Source organism: Bombus flavifrons, chromosome 9, assembly GCF_040668555.2.
Source record: "Bombus flavifrons isolate JBK064 chromosome 9, iyBomFlav1_principal, whole genome shotgun sequence".
Lineage (NCBI taxonomy): Eukaryota > Metazoa > Arthropoda > Insecta > Hymenoptera > Apidae > Bombus > Bombus flavifrons.
Window position 1 is genome coordinate 11,951,925 of NC_138450.1, and position 22,434 is coordinate 11,974,358.

At 36.4% G+C, this 22,434-nt stretch overlaps 3 protein-coding genes across 7 annotated transcripts in view; all 3 read left to right on the plus strand.

Annotated features, from left to right (window-relative positions):
* Positions 1-3,729, plus strand: part of fdl (fused lobes) — a 36,968-nt gene extending 33,239 nt beyond the window's left edge. For all 5 annotated transcript variants that reach the window (XM_069119699.1, XM_069119702.1, XM_069119698.1 and 2 more), the window contains 3 exons: positions 710-1,321; positions 1,911-2,640; positions 2,972-3,729. In XM_069119699.1, coding sequence (XP_068975800.1) covers positions 710-1,321; positions 1,911-2,640; positions 2,972-3,119 — 1,490 coding nt within the window. In that variant the 3' untranslated portion in view covers positions 3,120-3,729. The remainder of the gene's footprint in view (positions 1-709; positions 1,322-1,910; positions 2,641-2,971) is intronic.
* Positions 3,730-6,717: 2,988 nt separating this feature from the next.
* LOC138183269 (secretin receptor) lies at positions 6,718-9,688 on the plus strand. The gene is made up of 9 exons (XM_069119940.1): positions 6,718-6,823; positions 6,980-7,359; positions 7,686-7,780; positions 7,848-8,013; positions 8,100-8,262; positions 8,645-8,775; positions 8,908-8,999; positions 9,158-9,296; positions 9,380-9,688. Exons 1-9 carry the CDS (start codon positions 6,718-6,720, stop codon positions 9,635-9,637), a joined length of 1,530 nt encoding a protein of 509 aa, XP_068976041.1. The 3' UTR covers positions 9,638-9,688.
* A 2,612-nt stretch (positions 9,689-12,300) lies between these two features.
* Positions 12,301-15,171, plus strand: LOC138183297 (helix-loop-helix protein 1). The gene is made up of 4 exons (XM_069119992.1): positions 12,301-12,444; positions 12,822-12,933; positions 13,820-14,103; positions 14,581-15,171. Exons 3-4 carry the CDS (start codon positions 13,976-13,978, stop codon positions 14,732-14,734), a joined length of 282 nt encoding a protein of 93 aa, XP_068976093.1. The 5' UTR covers positions 12,301-12,444; positions 12,822-12,933; positions 13,820-13,975; the 3' UTR covers positions 14,735-15,171.
* The last annotated feature ends 7,263 nt before the right edge of the window (positions 15,172-22,434 follow it).

A 22,434-nucleotide genomic window follows, 5' to 3' on the forward strand; every position in this document is an offset into this window, starting at 1 on the left:
TGAATGTTGGAGGATGTCCCTGATCGAATGTCTCGGAACAGTTATTCGTTTATTAACCATTTTAGGACCAAGGCTCGCAATATTGGACGCTTTGTGTCGTAGAACGATATCGTGCGTTGTGGCTGGACCTTCTTTTCGCGTCAAGTGCAAACAAAGCGACGAATGACGCAACGCATGACTGTGGATCGTCGATGATACATGACGTAATCACGTTTCGTTGCTTCGACAATGAATTTATTTCACTTGTCTGTGGAGGCAAAATGCATCTAACGCAATCGAACGTGTATTCGAAGCAACTTTTATACCCGAACTATTGTCATCGAAATGATATAATTTAGGTCCTAAATCAGTCGACCATGTAAAATACAAACCATCGTTTGTTCCTCGTAATCTTTGAATATCCTCCGAGTCAGATTGCGGGAAGCTAATTAGTATTTTTCGTTTCTTCTTTCTAAGCGAAGAATATCGACTCAGAGGCTTCTTCCGATTCTCGCGTCGAAGAATAATCAACAATACGTTCATAGTCAAGGCAAATATGCAGCCATACAGACGTCTTTCGCTATCGGTAACGGCGAAAAGTTTAGAAACTACTCGAGTTAACCAAACTTCGCTGCTGATAGATTTAGATAAATAACTTTATTTACCACCATTTATTTACCATTTATTCAAACCACGATATCGCTACTGACACTCAGGTCTCCTGTTTCAGGTAACATAAGAAGCCTGATGAAGGTGCCAAACGCGAAAAGCAGATCCGGGGTGGACGTGTTCGTCATCTACCTATCCGCCGGAAATGGCAGAGCGATAGGGCCGAACTTAGACACGGACGAGTCGTATACCCTGGAGCTGATGCCTAAGGGGAAGATTCTCGAAGCTCAAATAACAGGAAAAAGTTTCTTCGGCGCCAGACACGGTTTGGAAACGCTTGGCCAAATGATCTGGTGGGACGAGTCTGCCGGAAGGGAAGGTGCCCTGCGAGTGTTATCTCGCGCTTCCGTCGAGGACAAGCCAACGTTCCCCTACAGAGGTTTGCTGGTCGATACGGGAAGACAGTTCTTTCCCATCGAGCGGCTGAAACGTGTGATCGACGGAATGGCGGCATCGAAGTTGAACACTTTCCATTGGCACCTATCAGACTCGCAGAGCTTCCCCTTCGATTCAGCCCAGTTCCCCGAAATGGCCAGATGGGGCGCTTATAGCGGAGATCAGATCTATACGCCCGATGATGTGAAGGATCTCGCGGATTACGCGAGGATCCGCGGCATCAGGGTACTCATCGAGATCGACTCTCCGGCACATGCTGGCGCTGGCTGGCAATGGGGTGAGTTTTCAACAGTTTTAGGGTGGAATTGTACGGCTGCAGGAAGGATATGTCTGGTTTGAGACGATAGGTTGCGGCTCGAATGCTGGTGGTTAAAAAAGGAGAAATAAAGGGTGGATATATAACTGTCGCTGAGAAACGTCTGGACGATTCGCTTATCTCTGACAGAATGTAATTTAATTACTAATGAGACTGCAGTTTTTTGTGCATTCATGGGAAATTCTAAGATGCAAATACACAGAAGGGTAAAATTCAAAGAGCACGATTCATTCTTTTCGTTGCATAAATATAAATTTTGCATAATTATCTACGGTCTAGTAAGCGATGTTTGAATTGAAACTAAAGGATTAACGTACATGTAAATTTGCCTGATTTAAAATTCAACCGTCATCTTTGTTCGTCTATTAAACCTTTTTCTTTTTATTTATTATTAACTTAACTGTAATCGATATAACACTGTTCTTCATTATCGAAACGTTCGACAAAAAAAAAAAAAAAAACACGTAATATCCCAAATGACCAAACTAGTCGGGCCTGAACGCATCATCAACTAATCTCAGGCCGGCGTTGATCTTGTTAATTTACTCAGGGACGGAGTACGGTTACGGGGAGCTGGCTCTCTGCGTTGATCAGCAGCCATGGTCGTCGTATTGCGGCGAGCCGAATTGCGGCCAGTTGAATCCCATCAACGAGCACACCTATCGAATATTAGAGGGGCTGTACAGGGAGCTTCTGGACCTGACCGAAATTCGGGACATCGTGCACCTTGGCGGGGACGAGGTGAATCTGGATTGTTGGGCACAGTACGGAAACATCACGGCCGCGATGCAAGCACAGAACATGACCGATCACCATGCTATGTGGGCCGAATTCGAAACGAAGATGTTGCAAAGGTTGGTGAAGGCCAACCACGATGAAACGCCAAAGGCTGTGATTCTGTGGAGTTCCCCGCTGACAAAGAGGCCTTACATCACCATGTACTTCGATCCAAAGATTCACGTGATCCAATCATGGGGAGGTAGCAACTGGCCGGAGACTCTAGATCTTCTAGAAGACGGTTTCAGGGTGATTCTTTCTCACGTGGACACGTGGTATCTGGATTGTGGATTTGGAAAATGGAGGGAGATCGGAGAGGCCGCCTGTGGCGAGTATCGTACCTGGCAAACTGTTTACAATCATCGACCTTGGAGAGATTACGCTCAGCAACATTTTAGCCTCGTTTTGGGCGGAGAGGCAGCTATCTGGAGCGAGCAGACAGGCGACGCGTCCTTGGGACCTCGACTATGGCCCAGGGCATCTGCTCTCGCTGAGAGATTATGGTGAGTGTTGGCAATCTAAAATGTAGTTAAACGAAGACTCTTCTTTCGATAATTCGATTGATTAAAAAGAGAGAAATCTGTGTTAAAAGAATGCCATATATCTAAAAGAAATATTAAAACTTTATATGTTCTTAAGTATCTCTGTCGAAAAAAGATTTAAATCGAAGGAGAACGTTACGTTGATCGATACCCAACATCGTTTTAAAGTCTTTTTTCTAAACTCCATGATATTACAATTATCGAAACATCTTGTATTTTCACTAGCTATCTCTTAAAATTTTATTCAATTTCGTATCACGATAATCACGAAATAAATTTTTGTTATACACAGGAGCGACATGCCAACCAACGGTTACTCGACAGACGAAAGCGTGTACACGAGGCTAGCCGCACACATGGAGCTTCTAACCAGCCGTGGATTGAAAACAGAAGCCATGTGGCCGCAGTGGTGTTCCCAGAATCCCGGCAAATGTCTCTGACCGTTCGCTAGTCCGAACATAATCGCCTTCGCCTGGAATTGTACGCGTAGACACGATAATTGCGTGAATGGAAGACGTTACACGAGGTGGTTCTGCCCGCCACTTTCGCTAGAACACGCCGAGCTTGTAGATCGTTACAACATCACCGTCGATAGGAGCTCGTTGATCGTTTTAACCATGACGAGACCGAGCCTCTCGAAACTATCGGTTGTTCGATAACGATTTTCGCTCTACGAACCGATCCACGAAGATGTGGACGTCACGTGAGAGACATAGGACGACCTAGTGCGGAGTACTCGAGAGAAGCAATCGTCGAGAGTGGAAGAAGACGATGAAATTCCTCCTAGAAGTCAAGAAGCCAAATTGAAAGTCCTTGGTGATCCCTAGTTGGAGAATTTATTTCTACAGAAGAAAGGGAAGGAAGTTTTCGAGCGTTTCACTGGCTTTATCATTCTTGCCGGACGTTGAAGGCACAGCGACACAAATGTTTTTGGGTTTCGTTTTTCTCCCTGGTACGAAAATGATATAGGCAGAGTATTTGATATTTGTACGAGACTATGTACGACAGATTATACAGGAAGGTAAAATGAACAAGGTCAATTCAAAGATACACAGAGCGCGATTTTTTAACGTTACGCGATGCCTGGTCGTAGCTCGATGCCATACTTTTCGTTCGAAGTGCCTTTCCAATTGTAATTCTACTCGTTGTTGTACGATTTCATGTGTAAACACCGAGCGCGTTCCTATTGAGAGATCTCGATGGCGGGCATCGAGATCGTCGCATCGTCCTCTCGTCTAATCCTACCACCTTTGAGTGTCTTTTCGATGCTCCGGAATTTTTCTAAGATGCTTTTGATATTTAATTTTTAATTTTATCTTAGTTTGTCTTATTCAAAGTGTTCTATATTGCAGGATAATTTAGAATATTGGAGGAATTTTCTAATATCAATTATCTTAATTATTATACATATATTTTAATTTTCTTGTTATGAGCTTAAACGATAAGCTGAGAAATACTCCTATTTTTCCTATAAAAATTTGTATATACCGAGTGAGTTATAAACGCATGTCTGTATTTCAAGCGGGAATCAACACACTAATATAAATAAAAAACGCCACCTGAATATGGTTGTTATGGTTGGTTGATGGATGGTTGAAGAAGATTTTGTAAGCTTTCGCTCGTATATTCAACCTATACTATCTGATTAACGAAAACTCTCATTTCCTGTGTTACTTCTATTAAGAAATTTAATTTTTATTAAGTACGACAAAAAGGTCGAGGCAAAGACATGCCATCGAATAAAACATAAGAACGGCATTCAAGGTGGTAAAATTAGAAAAGACAGTGCATACACTCGGTAAACGAGAAAAAAGACGTTCGACATAAGACACTACCGATCCTTACGCCTACTTTCCTTCATTAAAGGATTCCTGTGATCAGGAGACTGGAAATATACCATTATTTGTCACACGATAAAGCGAAGCGTGGCCGTCAGAAACGGAAATCACGGCTCCAATCCGCATAGGCTTCCCTCTTTAAACTGCCAGACCTAGGTCCTACATAGAACAAAATCCCACAAATACCAAACCGTATTCCAAATGAAGAACATAGTCGAGTAATAAAATGAATCGTGTAAGAGGAAACGTTCAAGGAATTCCATTCTTTGGCAGCATATGCGTATCCCTCGAAGCCAAAGAAACCATGATACTTTGTACGATAATTACCTTCCCGTTCGTAACGAGGACCATGAAGAAGTCCTGTCAGATTATTATATATAAAAGAAATTTCTTGACGAACAAACATCGGGAATCGAGAGAGTCGTTCAACAATTCTTGAAGAATTGTCGCGGATCTGTAAGACCGAGCGTCCAATCCGTGCTTCGTGTCTTTTCTAATTAATTGTAAACACGTTCGGAGGAGTTCGTCTTGATGTTAACGAGATACTATCTCCGAGAGATATAAAAATGGCCTATTGATGACGAATAGCCGTGAAAATTTGTAAATAATACGATCATCGTATTGGAGATGGCTGAAGAGCAACTAGATAATTAATAGAACGATAACGGGAGGAAAAATGAATCGTATGTACTTACTAACAACTTACCGACATCGATGGCTGTAAAATAGAAGTGATTTTAAGCTCGACCCTGCTGGATCCGGTGCGCAAAATCATCCGCTGTGTGTGGCGTCTTGCGTGACGTTTGTTGGGTATTTTCGATCATTTAAAAGATTTGTAAAGGATTTTTAAAGGAAGAGAAAAATAACTTAGTACGTTGTATGTAAAATTGTTTCGGTGTTTAAAAAACGTTAATGGAGAAACGATGAAAATTGCACGCGGATGATTCCCCAAGTTGATCTACGAAGGAATGCAATCTGTTGTAAAGTGTGATTGGTGTAAGTTTAACATAAAACAAATTTTGAATACACCGGTTCTCGTCGTTCTTTTGTACCCCGGAGAATTTTTCCTCCTCCATCTTGTCCGTCCAGAAAGTCGATTGTGATTTCTTATGTAAGCGTAAAAATGATATAGAGAAATTGTTTTGGTAATTATCAAGAAATTGTAAATCGAATTTTTCATAATTTTTACTCTGCTCCGATAGGAAAGACAGAATATCATTCCTGCGATCGATGAAAGTTTTATCTTTGTTCAGGTGTTGTTTGATTTCTAATCATCGCTAAAATAATAGCTTTAGTCTACCTATACTTCTGATACAATTGGATGATCGATTGCTCCTTGGTGGTTCTATCAATATTGGCTGAGAACCTCGAGAGACTGTTTGGTCTATCATCGTCTTGATGGATGTTACATATGATGGCCAATCGATTTGCTTTATTGCATTTATCTTCTAAATTGTACAACACAATTTGCAGTAAGTAGCGACATTTGTGCCATCGCCCCTTAATAAATACAATTAGTTTTCGAACAAGATATATTATTATCGATCAGACGTATAAGTTCAGCTAAATTATTTGTAACCACCATTTGAAGGTCACAGGTGAATTTATTGCCTATTTTCAGGGGACTTGTATCGTAGAATTAATCAGTTTTAGAAGTTAGTTATATATTAAAGAGCAGAAGATCGACAAAAATGAACTTATCGTATTTTTCTAATATGATCTTTATTTTAGTCTTTATTTTGTATCCATATTTCTGCAAATAAATGGGAAGAGTTTAATAAACAAACAAGTCATTTGCCAGAGAAATATTACGTGTTAATTATTTTGAAAGAGGATCCGTAAATAAATATTCACAGTGGAAGAATCGAAGATATATGGCTGACAAGTAACTGACTTATTCTACTTCCAGTCTGTCCCTCCTCCAGGTGACTATAGTATTATAGCTATAGTAAGGAGAAGACAAAGGGCGAGGCATGATCGCAAACATCCCCATAGCCATGTAATCCACGAGCTGGTCACTTCAATACCAGATTTCAAAAGGTTCACATCAGTGTTTCTGTGCTACTCATGTATTCTTTGCATTCAATACTTCAAAGATATATTTGATATTACAAAATTTTCCTAACGTTTCACCAAACTTACTCTGGACCGTCAACGTTTTAATCAATTTTGTCATCTCGAATGACATTAAGTGTACGAAATGACATCGGCTGAAATGGAACCAGTAGTGAAGGTCAACGCAACGTCGAACATCGAACGTTTCTTTATCGAACAAAAACAGAAATGCGATGGATTGATGACAGAATGTAAGTCTATTAACGTGACTAATGTTTTTTATATTCATTTTCTTTTTTTTTCCTATTCCAAGAATAAAAAGGAAACAATGAAAGTTCGATGAGAAAGACGAAAGTCGTGGGTATAAAAAATAATCTTTTAATCGTCTACGTATCTTTAACAAATAGATCAGAACATAACGTCACAAAATGCAACGTTACAATTTCGCCATTGCCCGCCACATTTTGATGGGCTACTTTGCTGGTCGTATACCGAAGCCTCAACCATCGCCATTCTACCTTGTCCTCCTGAAACTGGCCTGATATACCAGTTAAATTCCGCAGCGAATAATCTGGAGTCGAATGTTCGCGTTATAGCGATGGCTACGAAAGCTTGTCTTCCAAATGGTCAATGGTACACAAATTACGACAATATTCCCGGGAGTAATTACAGTTTATGCGAGTTGTCCGATGAATTCACTACTCGTTACCTCATGGAGACCAACCTAGAAATAGATGAGATGACCGATCCTCGAGACTACAGGAACTTTGAATCTTTTCTCTTGGCTGTAAGAATTTTCAGCTTACACGTATTTATTTAAAATTAACTTATTTGAGACTTTCTTGTCTATATTTTTATCGCGTAAAAGAAATTTTTGCTAACTTCCTTGCAAAAGAAGATTACATCGCTAAAATTTACAAGAAAGTGAAATTATTCCTTTTCGTAACTTTCAAAATTATTTCTGCCATTTATACCGTGCACTATAATTTTTTAAAACATCTATTCTATTTAATATATTTTATAGTTATATTTAACCGACGAATTTTATATTTAATAAAATTACAAGTTCTTGAAAATGTAATTCTATAGATTTAATTTCTGCTTTTGTCGTAGAAATGGCTGCCTATCGTCAGGCTTGTCTCTCAAATCGGCTATACCACATCTTTCACTATGCTGGTTATCGCGATGATTATTTTCTCTCTACTCAGGTACTCGACTAATTGTGTTTCTTTCCTTGTCCCGGTTCTTGTTGTAACAATCGACTGCCTCGCTTAGAAAACTCAGAAATCCCAGGAACAGGCTTCACATGCATCTGTTCGCTTCTTTCATAATGAGGGCGTTCATGGCACTGATCAGAGACTGGATCTTCGTCGATGGCATTAGACGGACAGTGGACGTTGTTTATCTCGACGAGAAAAACGCTTTTATCAAGCAACGAAACGTAGGCATGTCAAATACTCGATTAAAAGAGATAGTTAAACTGGAAGAGAAAATCGATGGAAATCGATGTACAATTAAGATAATCAGTTTCAGACAATGATTTGTAAAGGCATCACGAGTGTGTGGCAGTATTTCATCGTTGCTAATTATTCTTGGATCCTGATGGAGGGTTTGTACCTGCATAATCTGGTCGTTTGGGCATTTTTTGCGGATAGTTCAGCCATTAATTTGTATATTTTACTGGGCTGGGGTAAGATTATACAGACGTAATTTATTATACGATTAATTAAGTACATAATTATTTGACGACTATTCGAGTACATTTCAACATTAAGACAAACTGATTCGATGTCGTTGTAAAATTAATTCAAAGCCTTTGAAGGTGGTTTCGAGATCAAATCAAGCTCATCCAACATCTTCCCAAATTTACATCAAAGTAATTTAGAAAGTCATTTTAAAATTGCATATTTAAAAATCCTTCGAATTATTAAAAAAAAAAAAAACATTCAAGGTCGTTTAAAGAACCCTGACATGCACACAGTGACATAACACGTGTTCGGTAAAGATCGCGTAATACACGTTAGAAATACGAAGGACAGGAATAGGACGTGATTTTTATTTGTACAATTAAGGATTGCCCGTTTTCGTGGTTGTTCCTTGGGTAATAATACGAGCCACGATCGAGGACACATTTTGCTGGACCACTCACCAAAATCCTTCTTTATTTCTTCTTATAAGGATCCCCATCGTAATATCGATTTTGGTAAGTGACGTACCTTTGAACCAGAGATTAGGCTCGTTGATTTAAAAAAAAGATTCCTACAGAAGATGCTATAGGAAAATATCTGCAAATAAGAATTATGAATTAATAACGTGATGAACTATATGTTATTAGTTCAACTTTCTGCTGTTCCTCAACATTGTACGTGTCCTGTTCATCAAATTCAAGACGTCCGTACATTTGCAACGGAAAAAAATGCAGTACAGGTAAATTTATAACTCGTACTCTTTCTTTCGTACTGATTTATTGCCGCTCGATGCGCAACTTTTTGTATTGAAGATGAAAGAACGTACTTTTGTTGCGATATAAAAGAATAAATGGATTATTACAGTGAAGAATATATAAATTTGTTTCTCTTACACAGTAGGTGGGCCAAATCTACTTTGGTATTGGTACCCCTGTTTGGTGCTCATTATACTCTATTTCTCGGGCTCTCCTATCACAAAGATAACCGCGTGGAACTGGTCTGGCTCTTCTTCGATCAATTCTTCGCCTCGTTCCAAGTACTTAAAAAAAAAAAGAAATAAAAATTTGTAAACTAAAAGTACGTAAACTTAGAAAATAAGAAAATGCACCATTTCTTCAGGGTTCTTTCGTGGCACTGCTTTACTGTCTGCTGAACATCGAAGTTAGAACGGAAATAAAACGAGCCTGGAGGATAAGATGGTCGAAAAAAGCGAACCTCTGCTTGTCAACGTCTCGAGAATCGAGAAGAAGAAAATCTACTCGTCAATGCAGACAATCGAACGATTATGAACATCCAACAGTCACTGGTGCCTCTGCGAGGAATGCGTTACGATCGAATGATTATTGGCCAAATATGCTAGAAATGGAGACAAGATAGAAACAGCTTTAAAAAGAAACACTTTTATATCTGCGAATTTTATATCTTTATATCCAGCTTTTTGTGTATTTTATTCATTTTTAAATCTTCGGTAGATCGAGGTTCTTCTATGTATAATAATTAATTTCGTATTATAGTATAATTATAAATTTTACAGTTGGGCGTATTTCGATTCTTTTTTATTTTTGTAATTAATAATTCGTAGCCTTTAGCTTTATATATTTTTATATTACTTCGTTACAACCAGAAAATCTTATCGTTTAAAGAAAATTCCAATGTAATATTTTTAACGTTGAGGAATATGTATCGTAGAACTATGATATATTTTATGCAATTGGTAATACAATGAAAATAATTATTCCTATCATTGGTACAGTGGATTTATCTTTATTAAAACACATCTGTCCAACAAAATACGTGACTTTTTCAACCGATAACGACGACTGTATGTTCCTATGTACCAACAGGCACTGAAATATCGATCATACTGTTCCTGATGCCACCCTGTTCGTGCTGCACCCTTGCGTTTATCGCTCACTTTGCGATATTTGTTCTTTCAAGAAACAGTTTTTTTAATTCAAAGATCTCACCAGATTTTACCAATTAATTTCTTTTCTCTTCAATAGTCAACTCCTTCGATATTTCTCAACCCATTGTCGTGTAACACCGCGTATACGTAATATCGTGTCACACGCGTGAGAACGAATTTTGACTACAGTCCAAAAAGGATACATTCGATTTATTTATTTCTATGAAAAAATGTATTCACTGACGCTTCGAAAATTTAATCCTTGTCTTTTATTCACCTTCTCCTTAATTGCTATGTTCGCCTTTCGAGTTGTCCATCTCTTCATTCAATTCTCTACACAGTTATACAATTACTCAGTTACGATCTATCCAGCACGCAAGAAGCACCAAACGAGTATATAATAGATAGATAGAGAGGAAAAGCTGTCGAAAAGCATAACAACCCCTTCTTTGAAATTCGTTGCTTTGAAAAGTCGCGTGGCAAAAGTCACGTGCCAGGAAGGGGTGAGGAAAGGCGTCGAAAAGACAGGGGTTGAGTAACGAAGCGTGAACTATGTCATGACATGCGCGACCAGAAGAAACATTAATCGAAAGCCGAACAATTCAAGTGCGGTTCGCCTCATCTCGTATCTCGTTACGACGATGTAATCTGCAACACGTGTTGCATGGCATAATGTATATTATATCGTCGTGTGAATGTGATTATTCCGAGCACTGTTGAATCCTTTATCGTCGAGCCCTTGTAATTTGTCAGAAGAATTTGTGTAATTTCTATATTTGTATCTCGTAGTTGGATAAACCCTTTTACGTTAAAAACTTTTTATTCGCGTTCCTTTTTATTGTATTGCATAATATCTTCTTTGTCGACAAAAAGGAGTTTCCGATTTTCACCTGTTTCAATCTTGCTCTTACGTAAACGAGCGAAGAAATTTTTAATGATTCCAGGAAACTTTTAATATAGAATTGAGACGAGAAATAGCGGGTATCGATAATAATTTGATTGTATTTCGCTCAGACTTGACATGTTTTCTTACGTTAAAGAGATACGAATGCATCGAAAGTGACGGAGAATTAATGACGAAGATTGAGACTTTAAAGCGAACTTAATTAATAAAACATCGTAAGAGGAAAGAGAATGAATGCGGATTTTTTTAGAGTAACTGTCAAAGGAAACACAAAGTGTAGCCAATTCTTTCATTGTGTACCTAAAAGAGATCGAAGCAAGTAGCGAAAGAAAAGAAGATATCAATTCAAAAGATTCTCTTGTCCCAGAAGATATCAATACAAAAAAAAACGGAGAAACAAAACCAAAGCAAACAAACTGCTGTCAAATAATTCAACGCTGTGCGACGATCACTGTGCCTCGCGTAAAATCCACCGATCAGAAACGCAAAAATTAGACGATTCTGAAGAGAAGGAAGAAGAATGCACCTTGTTAAAATCAATTTCCTTTCCCCCAGAAGATACCAATATAAAAAGACGGAGAAACAAAACCGAAGCAAACAAACTGCTGTCAAATAATTCAACGCTGTGCGACGATCACTGTGCCTCGCGTAAAATCCACCGATCAGAAACGCAAAAATTAGACGATTCTGAAGAGAAGGAAGAAGAATGCACCTAGTTAAAATCAATTTCTCTTTCTCCAGTGTGAAAAGACGAGAAAACAAAACAAAAGCGTAGAAACTGGCATGAAATAATCCAACGCATGCCCGACAATCACTATTCCAAATTTCTCACCTATAGTCCTCCGATCATGCACGCAGAAGCTGTACAATTCGCATGATCGATAAAATGGTCCATCCATTCCCGTACTCGCATCCACGAGGAGCAGAAGCGTCCCATGGTCCGTGACAGCGACGCGATGGCGACCGGTTTGGGGCGGTCTCACCCCCTGTTTCTCGCGATACCATTGGAGAACCAAGGGGATGCTGCAGGAGAGAGACGAATGAACAGAGACCGAACGATGAACAACGAAGGGATGTTTTCAGGGGCGTGGTTTCAGCAACATCGAGATGATCCTTGAAATTGTTCCTCGGGGTGCATCCTGTCCACGCGACAGCCAGAAATCTTATCAGAGACATCGTCTATCTCGTCGAGTAATCGTGTTTGACTAATTCACAGGGTGAAAGGTATTTTTATGCTTGGATGCTTTTATGAGAAAAAAAAGTTTCTAAGATATAAAGCATTGAATACAGTGGCGTGATATGTTTTTGAAGTATGTAGAGAAATTGATAATCTGTGAGTGACGGTGGTCAGTTGAAGTTTCGAGTAATACAAGTGTAAGTTTCTAAATTAGTTTAAAAGTTTGATTAATAGGAATTGGTATGTTGTATCAATAGGAAGAGAGAAAGAGAGAGAAAGAGAGGGAGAAAGAGAGAGAGAAGTAAACTTTGCTTTAGATTCATAAAGATTTTTGATGTGTCATCGAAGTGTTTTTTCAGTGAATTACTATGTTTACTGTAACATGGATGCGTTTAAAGATAATTTAAATAATCGTTCAATTATTAAATTTGTTAAATATTCGTTGAAAAATACATAGTGTGAGCGGAAAGGATAGTGTCGAGGTGTAAAAAGTGTGTTACAATATTCCTTTTGGCAGATACATTTACTCGATACGAGATATAATACAATTATAAAGAACGAAATACTTTTACAGAGGGAAGACAGTAATTTTTCGACGTTAATTATCGGCGAAAGAAAAATGAATTATTTTAAAAAATTGGAAGACTTATCGAAGACGGGAATAGAAACTGTGCAGTGATCGTTTGGTGAGCTTCTAAACTTTACTTTGCTTTCGCTTGCTTTTTAATCGAATGCCTAAAATTTAAAATCGATTTTAATTATAAACAATGAAATAGAGCGAAGAACCCGCAACTCGAATTCCGATACATTCGTCGAATAATAAAATTTGCATGAAAAAGGTGAGAATCGAGGCGGGGAAAAGTTGGCAATAAAAGTGAAACGGCATCGAAATCTGGCAAATTTCATGAAATATTGAAGCAACCGCGAGAAAATGTCCATACGAATTGCCGGTTTACCATAAGAATCAGATTGAACGAGATCGGGGGTTGTTCTGTGTAAATAATTAAAAAGGGATGGGTTGCGTGTCATGCGAACGAGCCAAGTTTTCCTGAATAATACAATGACACTTTTCGTCGGTTTCCATCGAATTTCTCGGAATTTAAGAGCCCCCTGAGCATCGAAACTATTCTTTCTTTCATAGCATCCTGTTTACCTTTGGTTGTCCTCGTTTATTCATCCGTACTACGTCTTTCTCTTCAACTGATTTCCTTCGATTCTATACGCTTTGCATCTACGGGAATTTTAAACTATTATTCAGGTATTATTTTTTTATTTGATATTTCACGATAAAGAAAATTTATGTGAAAGGGCGTGTGCGTTAAAGAAACGATTAACCCTTTCTGTTGTCCGTTGCACTTGTTTTCACGCGTGTGTCGAATACGTATAACAAATATTTGACCAACTTATTACGTTTCCCCTTTATTCCGAATTTTTCCTCAACGCTTATTCCCTCGAGATTCGATTACACGTCAACGGGTAACTCTGAACATCGTCGAAACGACGACAGAAACTGACAGATTATTTATTAATCTACGTTGAATCTACACGATCGAACGATATATTACGTTTCAGGTTTAAAGCATGAAAATGGATGCTTCATTGGCAATATCGGTTCTCAATAATTCGAGCCTTTATCCGCGAAGAAATTGAATGTTAATTTATTAAGGAGAAGGAAGAGGAAAGGAAAATTATCTTTCTTCTGGCAAATTCCTATTGATCGAAGGCAAAATGGCGAATGGCGGTCACGGTGTGGTTGTAAACGGGGTTGGTGCACCTGGTGCTGGCACCCTTTCGAGGGAAGAAAGACGTCGACGCAGAAGAGCGACGCAGAAATATCGAACTGCACACGCCACGAGGTAAAAAGTTGCGTAAACGTACGCGTAAATTATCAAAATAACTTTAATTATCGTTAATTGTCATCATCTTCTATTAATCTCCTATATTTAATATATTTAAACTTTCATTTTTACACTTGCTGCGTCTCTCTGCATCGTCTAGGTCGCTTGAAGCTTCCAATTTTGATCGAAAGATTGGTATTTTATTAATTTTGACTAACAAATATTTTGTAATCTCAGAGAATGCCGCTTTATTATATCATTTGAAGTATTTGTTACATAAATGTACAGCATTGATCTTGCGAAATTACTGAAACTGCTTTAACCATTTAATTTCAACCGCTTCCTCGATTTTTCCTTCTTGAACAATCAGGATCTCAAGTATCAAATATAAATCTTTAATTGTTAAAATTAAAATAACAACAAATTTTCGACGAATATTTTGATACCTTCGTTGCAGAGTTGGAACTTTGCATGTTAATTATTTATTCGTCACAGGGAAAGGGTTCGAGTAGAAGCTTTCAATTTAGCCTTCGCAGAGCTTCGGAAGCTTCTGCCAACTTTGCCACCGGACAAGAAACTCTCGAAGATCGAGATCCTACGACTGGCCATCTGCTATATCGCCTACTTGAATCACGTCCTCGAGGCTTGAACCGACCAGGAGTCACTCTATTTTTGCAAAAACCTAATCCTGTGTCATCCGGCATGACACTTCAATCACGGCAGAAGAAAGTATAAACCTTGCCAGTTTTAATATTTTATTAATATACATATACGTAACTCGATCTTTTGTAGATAATCGAATTGATAGGAACTTGTAATAATTAATCTTATTAATGCGATATTTATGCTGCAAATGTATATTAAATTAATACGAATCGCTTTATCGCTCTTCTTAAATACCATGAAAAGATTGCGATTAAGAAACACTCTCATAGAAACTGTGCTTATCGTACAATATTTTATACGTTTTGAATATTCCAATCTCATTTCTTAATTTCCCAGGTAAAATAAAAATAACCATTAAATAAAATAATTTCTGTTAAAGCGTTAATAAGACTTCGTTAAACGATATTAATATTTTGTTGACTGGCTGTTTTATAGAAAATCTAACAATTTAATTTTATGCATGAAAACACGACTGATCAACAATGCGTTAAAAGGCGATCATCTCGTTTATAGAACTAATTTCTTGCAAAGAAGAACCTGTTCCATGATAATTCCTATCATTGTCATAGTATTTCAATCGTTTCGAGTGTCGCATACTCGAAGGATATTCAAGTGCAACTATTCGAAATTGCCCGGAAGAATGACCGAAACTCTTAAATCAATCTCGTTCCGTGAATTAGCCCGATTCCCGAGGGATCTTCACGCCCCACGAGTCCACGTATCCTAAATTCTCCGTTCTGTTCGCATAGTCGTACAATCGAACTCACCGAACCTCCCTATTTACCGACCATCATCGAACGAAACAGACTTTTCCACTGTAACACAACGAGAGGAGCTGTAACTTCACGGCTCGTCGATTTCACTTCTCGTTTCCATTTCTTTTTTTTTTTTTCTGCAATCTATTTCCACGAGATTCGACGTGAGAATAATAGAAGTGGAATTTTTATGGAGTTTTGCTTGGTCAAAATGCATTATGATAATGAATTGCACTGGATTTTCTTTGCAAGGGAAGGACCTCTCACAAGGTACAATGTTAACTTTCTGTTTTCGTATATTAGTATATTATTACATTAGTATATCCTTGGTTACTGTGTTGATCGTTAATAATAAATAATCAGGTGAGGGAACGAAGATGATAAAATAAAACGATAAAAAGACGTTAAACCTCAGAGTTTGATACGAACACGTATCGATTGTCTCGTGAGAAATGAGATAAAAATAAGAAATATCCCATTATCCATTGTGGTTCTCTTTTACTTGTGTTAGTCTTAAACAAAGCTCTACAAATTTCATTTTTACTTTCTTACGAGTTTCATGTGAAAAAGTTTCTTTAACTCGGCGCTTTCGCCACGGTATCCTCGGAACTGGGAACGTTTTTGATACACAAATTGAAACAATTTCTGTTAGTAAGAAAAAATATACGCGTATTTCATACAGATAATATACATATAATACGGTGTAGAACGTATGAATGAAAATAATGATTTTGTGTCATGCTATATTAGAGATAATTGAGGACATATACATATTTATGTACGTTATAAATAAATTAAATTAACTAAAATATAATATTCTGTATTCGATTCAATAGCAAAATCAAAAACATTTAGGACGTTGATCACTTTTCACGTATATCGGATACTATTATTTGATTACATATTAGTGCAATCTCTTGAAATGATCGTAAGCACTCGAAACTATATTAATCGATCATCACTCGCGTCTCGTGCATAACGCGTAAGGTCAAGGCAAGTTAATACAATAATTCTCTATTCATGAAGCTCATTCTCACTTTTAATAATTGCATATCCCACACTTGAGTCGCTATTATCTTTGGTTGCACAGAGAAACGAGTCACGTTAATGTCGCGCGTATATATCGATCGAAAAATTGAATAATTTTTAACATTTTCTATGTTAATTTCTACAAATAGATTAAAATAAGAACGAAGAATTACGCGGCAACAACAGAGAAAATAACGATATTGAATCACATGATTGCACTTCCGAACTTCATAGATCCGACTGAGCATCAATTCAGATTTATATGCAGCTGACTTTGAAACGCGTTGCTGATTGTTGTGCTTTCTGTCATTGCAATTTGTCGACAAATATACGATATAACACATAGCATGGAGTATAACATAGAAAGTGTCATAATCATTGCATACATAATCATAGCGATCGTTGGTCTGTACCGATCTAAGGTGAATACGTAATGGATCTTTTTTTAATTATATAGTATAAAGCATCACACTGTTTCTTTTGAAAAATAAAAAAGTAAATTTGCTGGTGTGTTTATTATCTTATATTTTAAGAAGTAAATAAATAATATAAATCAGCGAAGTATTGATTTTTAAAACAATTGAATATTTTAAAAATTACTAAAAGAAAAAGATGTCTATTTATTTGACATATCTAAAACAATGAAAATCTATTCATTGAATATTACTGGCTAAAGCAAGTATAAGAATATAGAAATGCAAAATGAAATTTTCATTCAAATTGTACACTGTAATTACTTTCGTTCTTTCCGTTTATCATTCAGAATGCGTCGTCTTATCATATAAGACATATCCATATGTCCATATGTCCAATACGTGTCCATCTGCAAAAGAACTGATAACATCAAGACGTGCCCTTTTCGACGCCATTCAACTCTTGCTTCGAACGTTTTTCTCGTGCGGTAAATAATTTTATTATAACGTGAAGCAATAAAGTAAAATGCTTCATGCTATTTAGAATGGGCTATATCCATGGCTTTCCTCCATAATATCATGATAATTACTTCCTATCTGACCACGAAATTTAAACACATCGTAAATAATGCAATTGGAAGTGTTAGTGGAAATTAACATCATTTTTAAGAGAAAGGTTTAACGCGACCTATGGTTCTGGAGTACAGTATACGACGCAGGCAGAAAAGATGTTAACCTTTGGTCCTTCAACTTCAAGATCAAGTTGAATTTTGTGGCAACCTTTCACGGCAGACTCCACTATACTGAGAATGTACAATCACTGTACTGTGGAGATTTTGACTCCAATTTTCTTTCATACCATACACCATACCTAAAGGATAAATTAAATTAATTAAAAAATATTCTAATATTCCATGTACGACGCAATATCAATTAAAACACACCTAGTACATCACCGATTTTTCACATATGTTTAATAAAACAAGTAGTGCAATCTTCTGAAGTGATCGTAATCGTTAGAAAAAATATTATTCGATCATTACTTACGTTCCGACGATATCTCATAAGGTCACATCAAGGTAAATTATCCACTTTTCCTCTATCATAATTTCATAGATTACATTATATCGAAAACGTGAAAACTTTTCTTATATCTAATAATTGAATATCCGATATTCAATATATCCGGGAATCGCTAGCACCTTCAGTTGCATAGAGGAATGAGTCACGTTAATATCGCGTGTAGATATCGCGCTGTAGAACGTTGAACAATTTTTAACATTTTCCACGTTAATTTCTAAAAATAAATTGAAACAAGTATGAACAATTACAAGGCAACAACCAAGATAATAACCATATTAAATACCATTGCGATACTTCGAAACTTCATAGATCCAGTTAAACATAAATTCAAATTTATATGCAGCTGGATTTTGACAACGTTTTTGGTTGTCGTTTTTCCTCCCATCATAATTTACGTACAAATGAACAATATAAAACAACACATGGCGTATAACATAGAAAGTGTTACATACATGTTCCAATATATCATCCATGATCTTGGATACATAAGCATAGTGATCATTGGCCAGTACCAGTCTAAGGTAAATTTTTTCAATTACTTAGTATAATTTGTTTCTTTGGAAAAATGAAAAAGTATATTGCTAAGTATATATGTATTTCTTATTCTATATTTGTAAGCAAATAAATAATATAAGTAAACGATGTATTAAGTTTTCAAATAAGATGAATTTGATTTATTTGCTAAGAGAATGTTTATTTACTTGACACATCTGAAATAATCAAAATCTATTCACTGAATATTACTGTGCAAAAACTGGAGAAGGGAAAATTACATTTTTACGTACATTAAACGATTCAATCGCTTCTAAATTTTTCGTTTATTATTCAGAATGCAATGACGCTGATAGAGCGCACTGACAAAGTGGACAACATTTTCAAGGAACTAGGAATTGAAATCGAGTATCGCAGTTTGTTTCGTCACATGATGATCGTCGGATCCTTCTGGTTATTAAATGCGGTCATAATATTTGCACTTTTCGTAAAGATGTTAATACAACACTCCGCACTGTATACCATAACATTTCTTATATTCATTTACTGCTACATTACGAACGCCCAATCGATCATTTTATACGACTACAACACTGCCGTATAGTACGTAAACAATCTTCTTTAATAAAGTCATTTTCCGTGCACCTGGAAGTTTAAACGTTGCTACTTTTCGAAATTCTTTTGCTATTGCAGTTGGCTAGGATCGCGATTTAAAAATATAAATCAGCTCATGAAAACGTCTATCTTGAAGAATTTTCAAGTAGAAACAGAGGATTCCGATACGGAAACCATCTTCGAACCGAGTCATAATTTTCGAAACAGATTCGAATTGGACGATTGGTTGACCGAACGAACTGTAAAAGTTTTACAAGTAAATTCCACTAACAACACTCGGAAGTTAAAACAAAGGTCACTGTCCGACGATAAAATTCGTTTACTTCAACAAATCAGGTAAATAAACGTCGATTTAATAACAATTACAGCCACGGATAATGGCAAGTATAAGAAAGAAAATGATAAAACGATATTACGAGACGAAATTGTCTTTGGCGATTAAACCTATTGCACCATTTCACCTTTTCTTTTAATTCTGAATCGAGAGTTCGAGAATTCTTTTGTAAAATGTATCTGTAATTTATACTTCCTTTTGTCTTTTGTCACTACATATTGTTATGAACTTTTGGACAAATAAAAAGATTTGAATATTTGCCAACTTGAAGATTCGTGCATCTGCAAGTGTGCAACATATCGAAGATGGTGAACCAAATATTCAACGCCCAAATAGTAATATACACGACCGTGATACTACTAAATTGTAGTATATCTGTCTACTTCTTGTACATGCGATTCTCCAGACCATCTAATAGCATAATTTCGATAGAATTAATAATGATGTACGTGTTGAACAACGTCCTTGCTGCACTGAAAATCCTTCTAATGAGCTACGATTGCGAAAATACAATGAGACAGGTGAAAACTTTGTTCTTCACTTCTCTTAATCCCACTGCGTGGGCCAATCTTCAGCAAAACGTATTTTCCTATAATACTGCAAAATGTCATTAATTATGAATAACAGCGTATTGCAATTGGTATATTATCGTTGGAAAGAATGCTACTAATTTATTTCCTTCGAATACTGTCGGTAATATACACTATTATTCGTGCGTTAATTTAAACAATTTTCCACTATTTATTTTCCCAATAAAAGCAGGTTTCTGCAATAGAAACAATTTTCATATTTTTGTAGCGTACGTATCAGTCAGTGAAGTCATAGTTTTGTGAAATCTTTGCTTAATTAACCCTTTGCTTGAGCTCCTCAAGTTGGATTATTTTTTGTGAAAAGAAGTAACAAGTTTCACTCGATCGATTTTCAGGCTAACAAAACGATAGGACTCCTCCACGCATGTCCTGTGGACGGGGGAAACACAGAATTAATAGATGAGGTAAAAAAATTGAAATTTTATTAATTTACATACTAAAAGAAATTACCATAAATAAAGTAGGATTAACCTATTGATAGATCCTCCAATTTTCTTGGCAAATATCTTACACGCAACTTGAAAGAACAAAATCGGTTCATTACATATTAAACTATGGATCCGTTCGATACGTTAGTATACTTCTTTACATGGATTTGTTTCTCCTTGAATTTATTACAAATTTATTCGTATAATTTTTACAGTGTCTCAACTTCATAATATCTTATTTGGTGATTATGATACAATGGAGCCAGCACTTGTTAAAGAACAACCCAATGATAATCACAAATGAAACCACCACCTTCCAAACGTTACAAGAGAATACAAGCATAGTGGTATAATAGTATAACGTTGGACACTTTTCGATAGCGTCATGTTATGCAATTATAAAAACCACACATAAAAACTGTAATTAAAGATTAATAAACTGCACCTCATAAATAAGACTTCTTTCACACAATCACCTTAGGATCTTAAATCGTTAAAGGTATGTTGAGGTACGAGGTACAAGATATAACGTGATAAAATCCAATGAAAAGAATCTTTGTTCTTCGTCCCTTCAACATTTCATGATACGATGGTACATAAAAATTGAACATTTTTGGATGCTTTTATTTCGTTATGTCGTTGCAAAAGCATAATTTATTAAAATATGCCCGAAGCAAATTATTTCTTGCCACGAGCGAGTAAATATTTTTCTATATGAAATAACGAGAAGCATCGAGAGAAGTGTTTGTATATCAAAAAGTATATGTTCGCCGACAAAATTAATAACATCAGAGCATTCCCTCTTCAACGCTATTTCACTATTGCTTGAAAGCTTTTTGCCAGGCAGTAAATGATTTCAAAGCAATATAATATGAAAACATAAAGTAAAAAGCCTCATTCTATTTTGGGGTGTTTAGAAATAATTTCCTGTTTCCTCATTAATATTATGTTATTTACTTCCTATCTGACTGCGACATGCAAACATATATAAAGCATCAATGCAAACATATTCATGCCACGTAATACCAATTGAAACACCTCAAGAACATCAACAATTTTTCAAGTACATCGAATGCAGCAATAAAAGCAATTTCCTAAAGTGATCGTGATCATTCGGGATTGTAATCATTATTCTACCAAGAAGTACCATTCGTTGATAAGGAATGAAATCAAATTAATTGCTATTTCTACTTTATAACTTTCTACATTCCTATTACATTCTATTAATGAAACTCTGCCTTACTTCTAATAGTTGCATATGCAATATCTGAGTCGCTATCAACTTTAGTTGCACAGAGAAACGGGTCACGTTAATGCCGCGGGTTAATATCGTTGAAGAAAAGTTAAAAAATTATTCACATTTTCTATTTAAAATTTAAGAAATAGATAATAGCAAGAATGAAAAATTACGAGACAACAACGAGGATAATAACCATATTGAATTACATGGTGGCACTTCGAAACTTCATAGATCCAAGAAAACACCGATTCAAATTTATATGTAGCTGGATTTGGAACACGTTGTTAATTGTTGTGTTTTCGGTTTTCGCAATTCATTCGCAAATACAAAATATAAAATATCACATGGTGTATAACATAGAAAGCGTCACATACATGTTTCAATACACCACACATGTACTTGGATACATAAGCATAATGATCATTGGTCTGTACCAATCCAAGGTGAAAAAAACAATAAATATTCTTTTAATTATATAGTAATGAAATTTTTACGCAAATTTAATAACTGGATTACTTTTGTTTTTACCCGTTTATTATTCAGAACGTATCGGCATTGATAAAACAGATCGACAAAGTGGACGAACATTTGAAGAAATTGGGAATTGAAATTGAGTATCGCAGTTTGCATCGCCATATAACGATCGTCGGATCATTTTGGTTACTAAATGCGGTCGTAGAATCTGCAATTTTCATAAAGATGTT

Coding starts and splice junctions, on each gene's coding strand:
- LOC138183269 (XM_069119940.1), top strand. CDS start 6,718: ATGACATCGGCTGAAATGGAACCAGTAGTGAAGGTCAACGCAACGTCG. Junction 7,360..7,685: donor TTGAATCTTTTCTCTTGGCT/GTAAGAATTTTC, acceptor CTTTTGTCGTAG/AAATGGCTGCCTATCGTCAG. Junction 8,014..8,099: donor CTTTTATCAAGCAACGAAAC/GTAGGCATGTCA, acceptor TAAGATAATCAG/TTTCAGACAATGATTTGTAA.
- LOC138183297 (XM_069119992.1), top strand. CDS start 13,976: ATGGCGAATGGCGGTCACGGTGTGGTTGTAAACGGGGTTGGTGCACCT. Junction 14,104..14,580: donor CGAACTGCACACGCCACGAG/GTAAAAAGTTGC, acceptor TATTCGTCACAG/GGAAAGGGTTCGAGTAGAAG.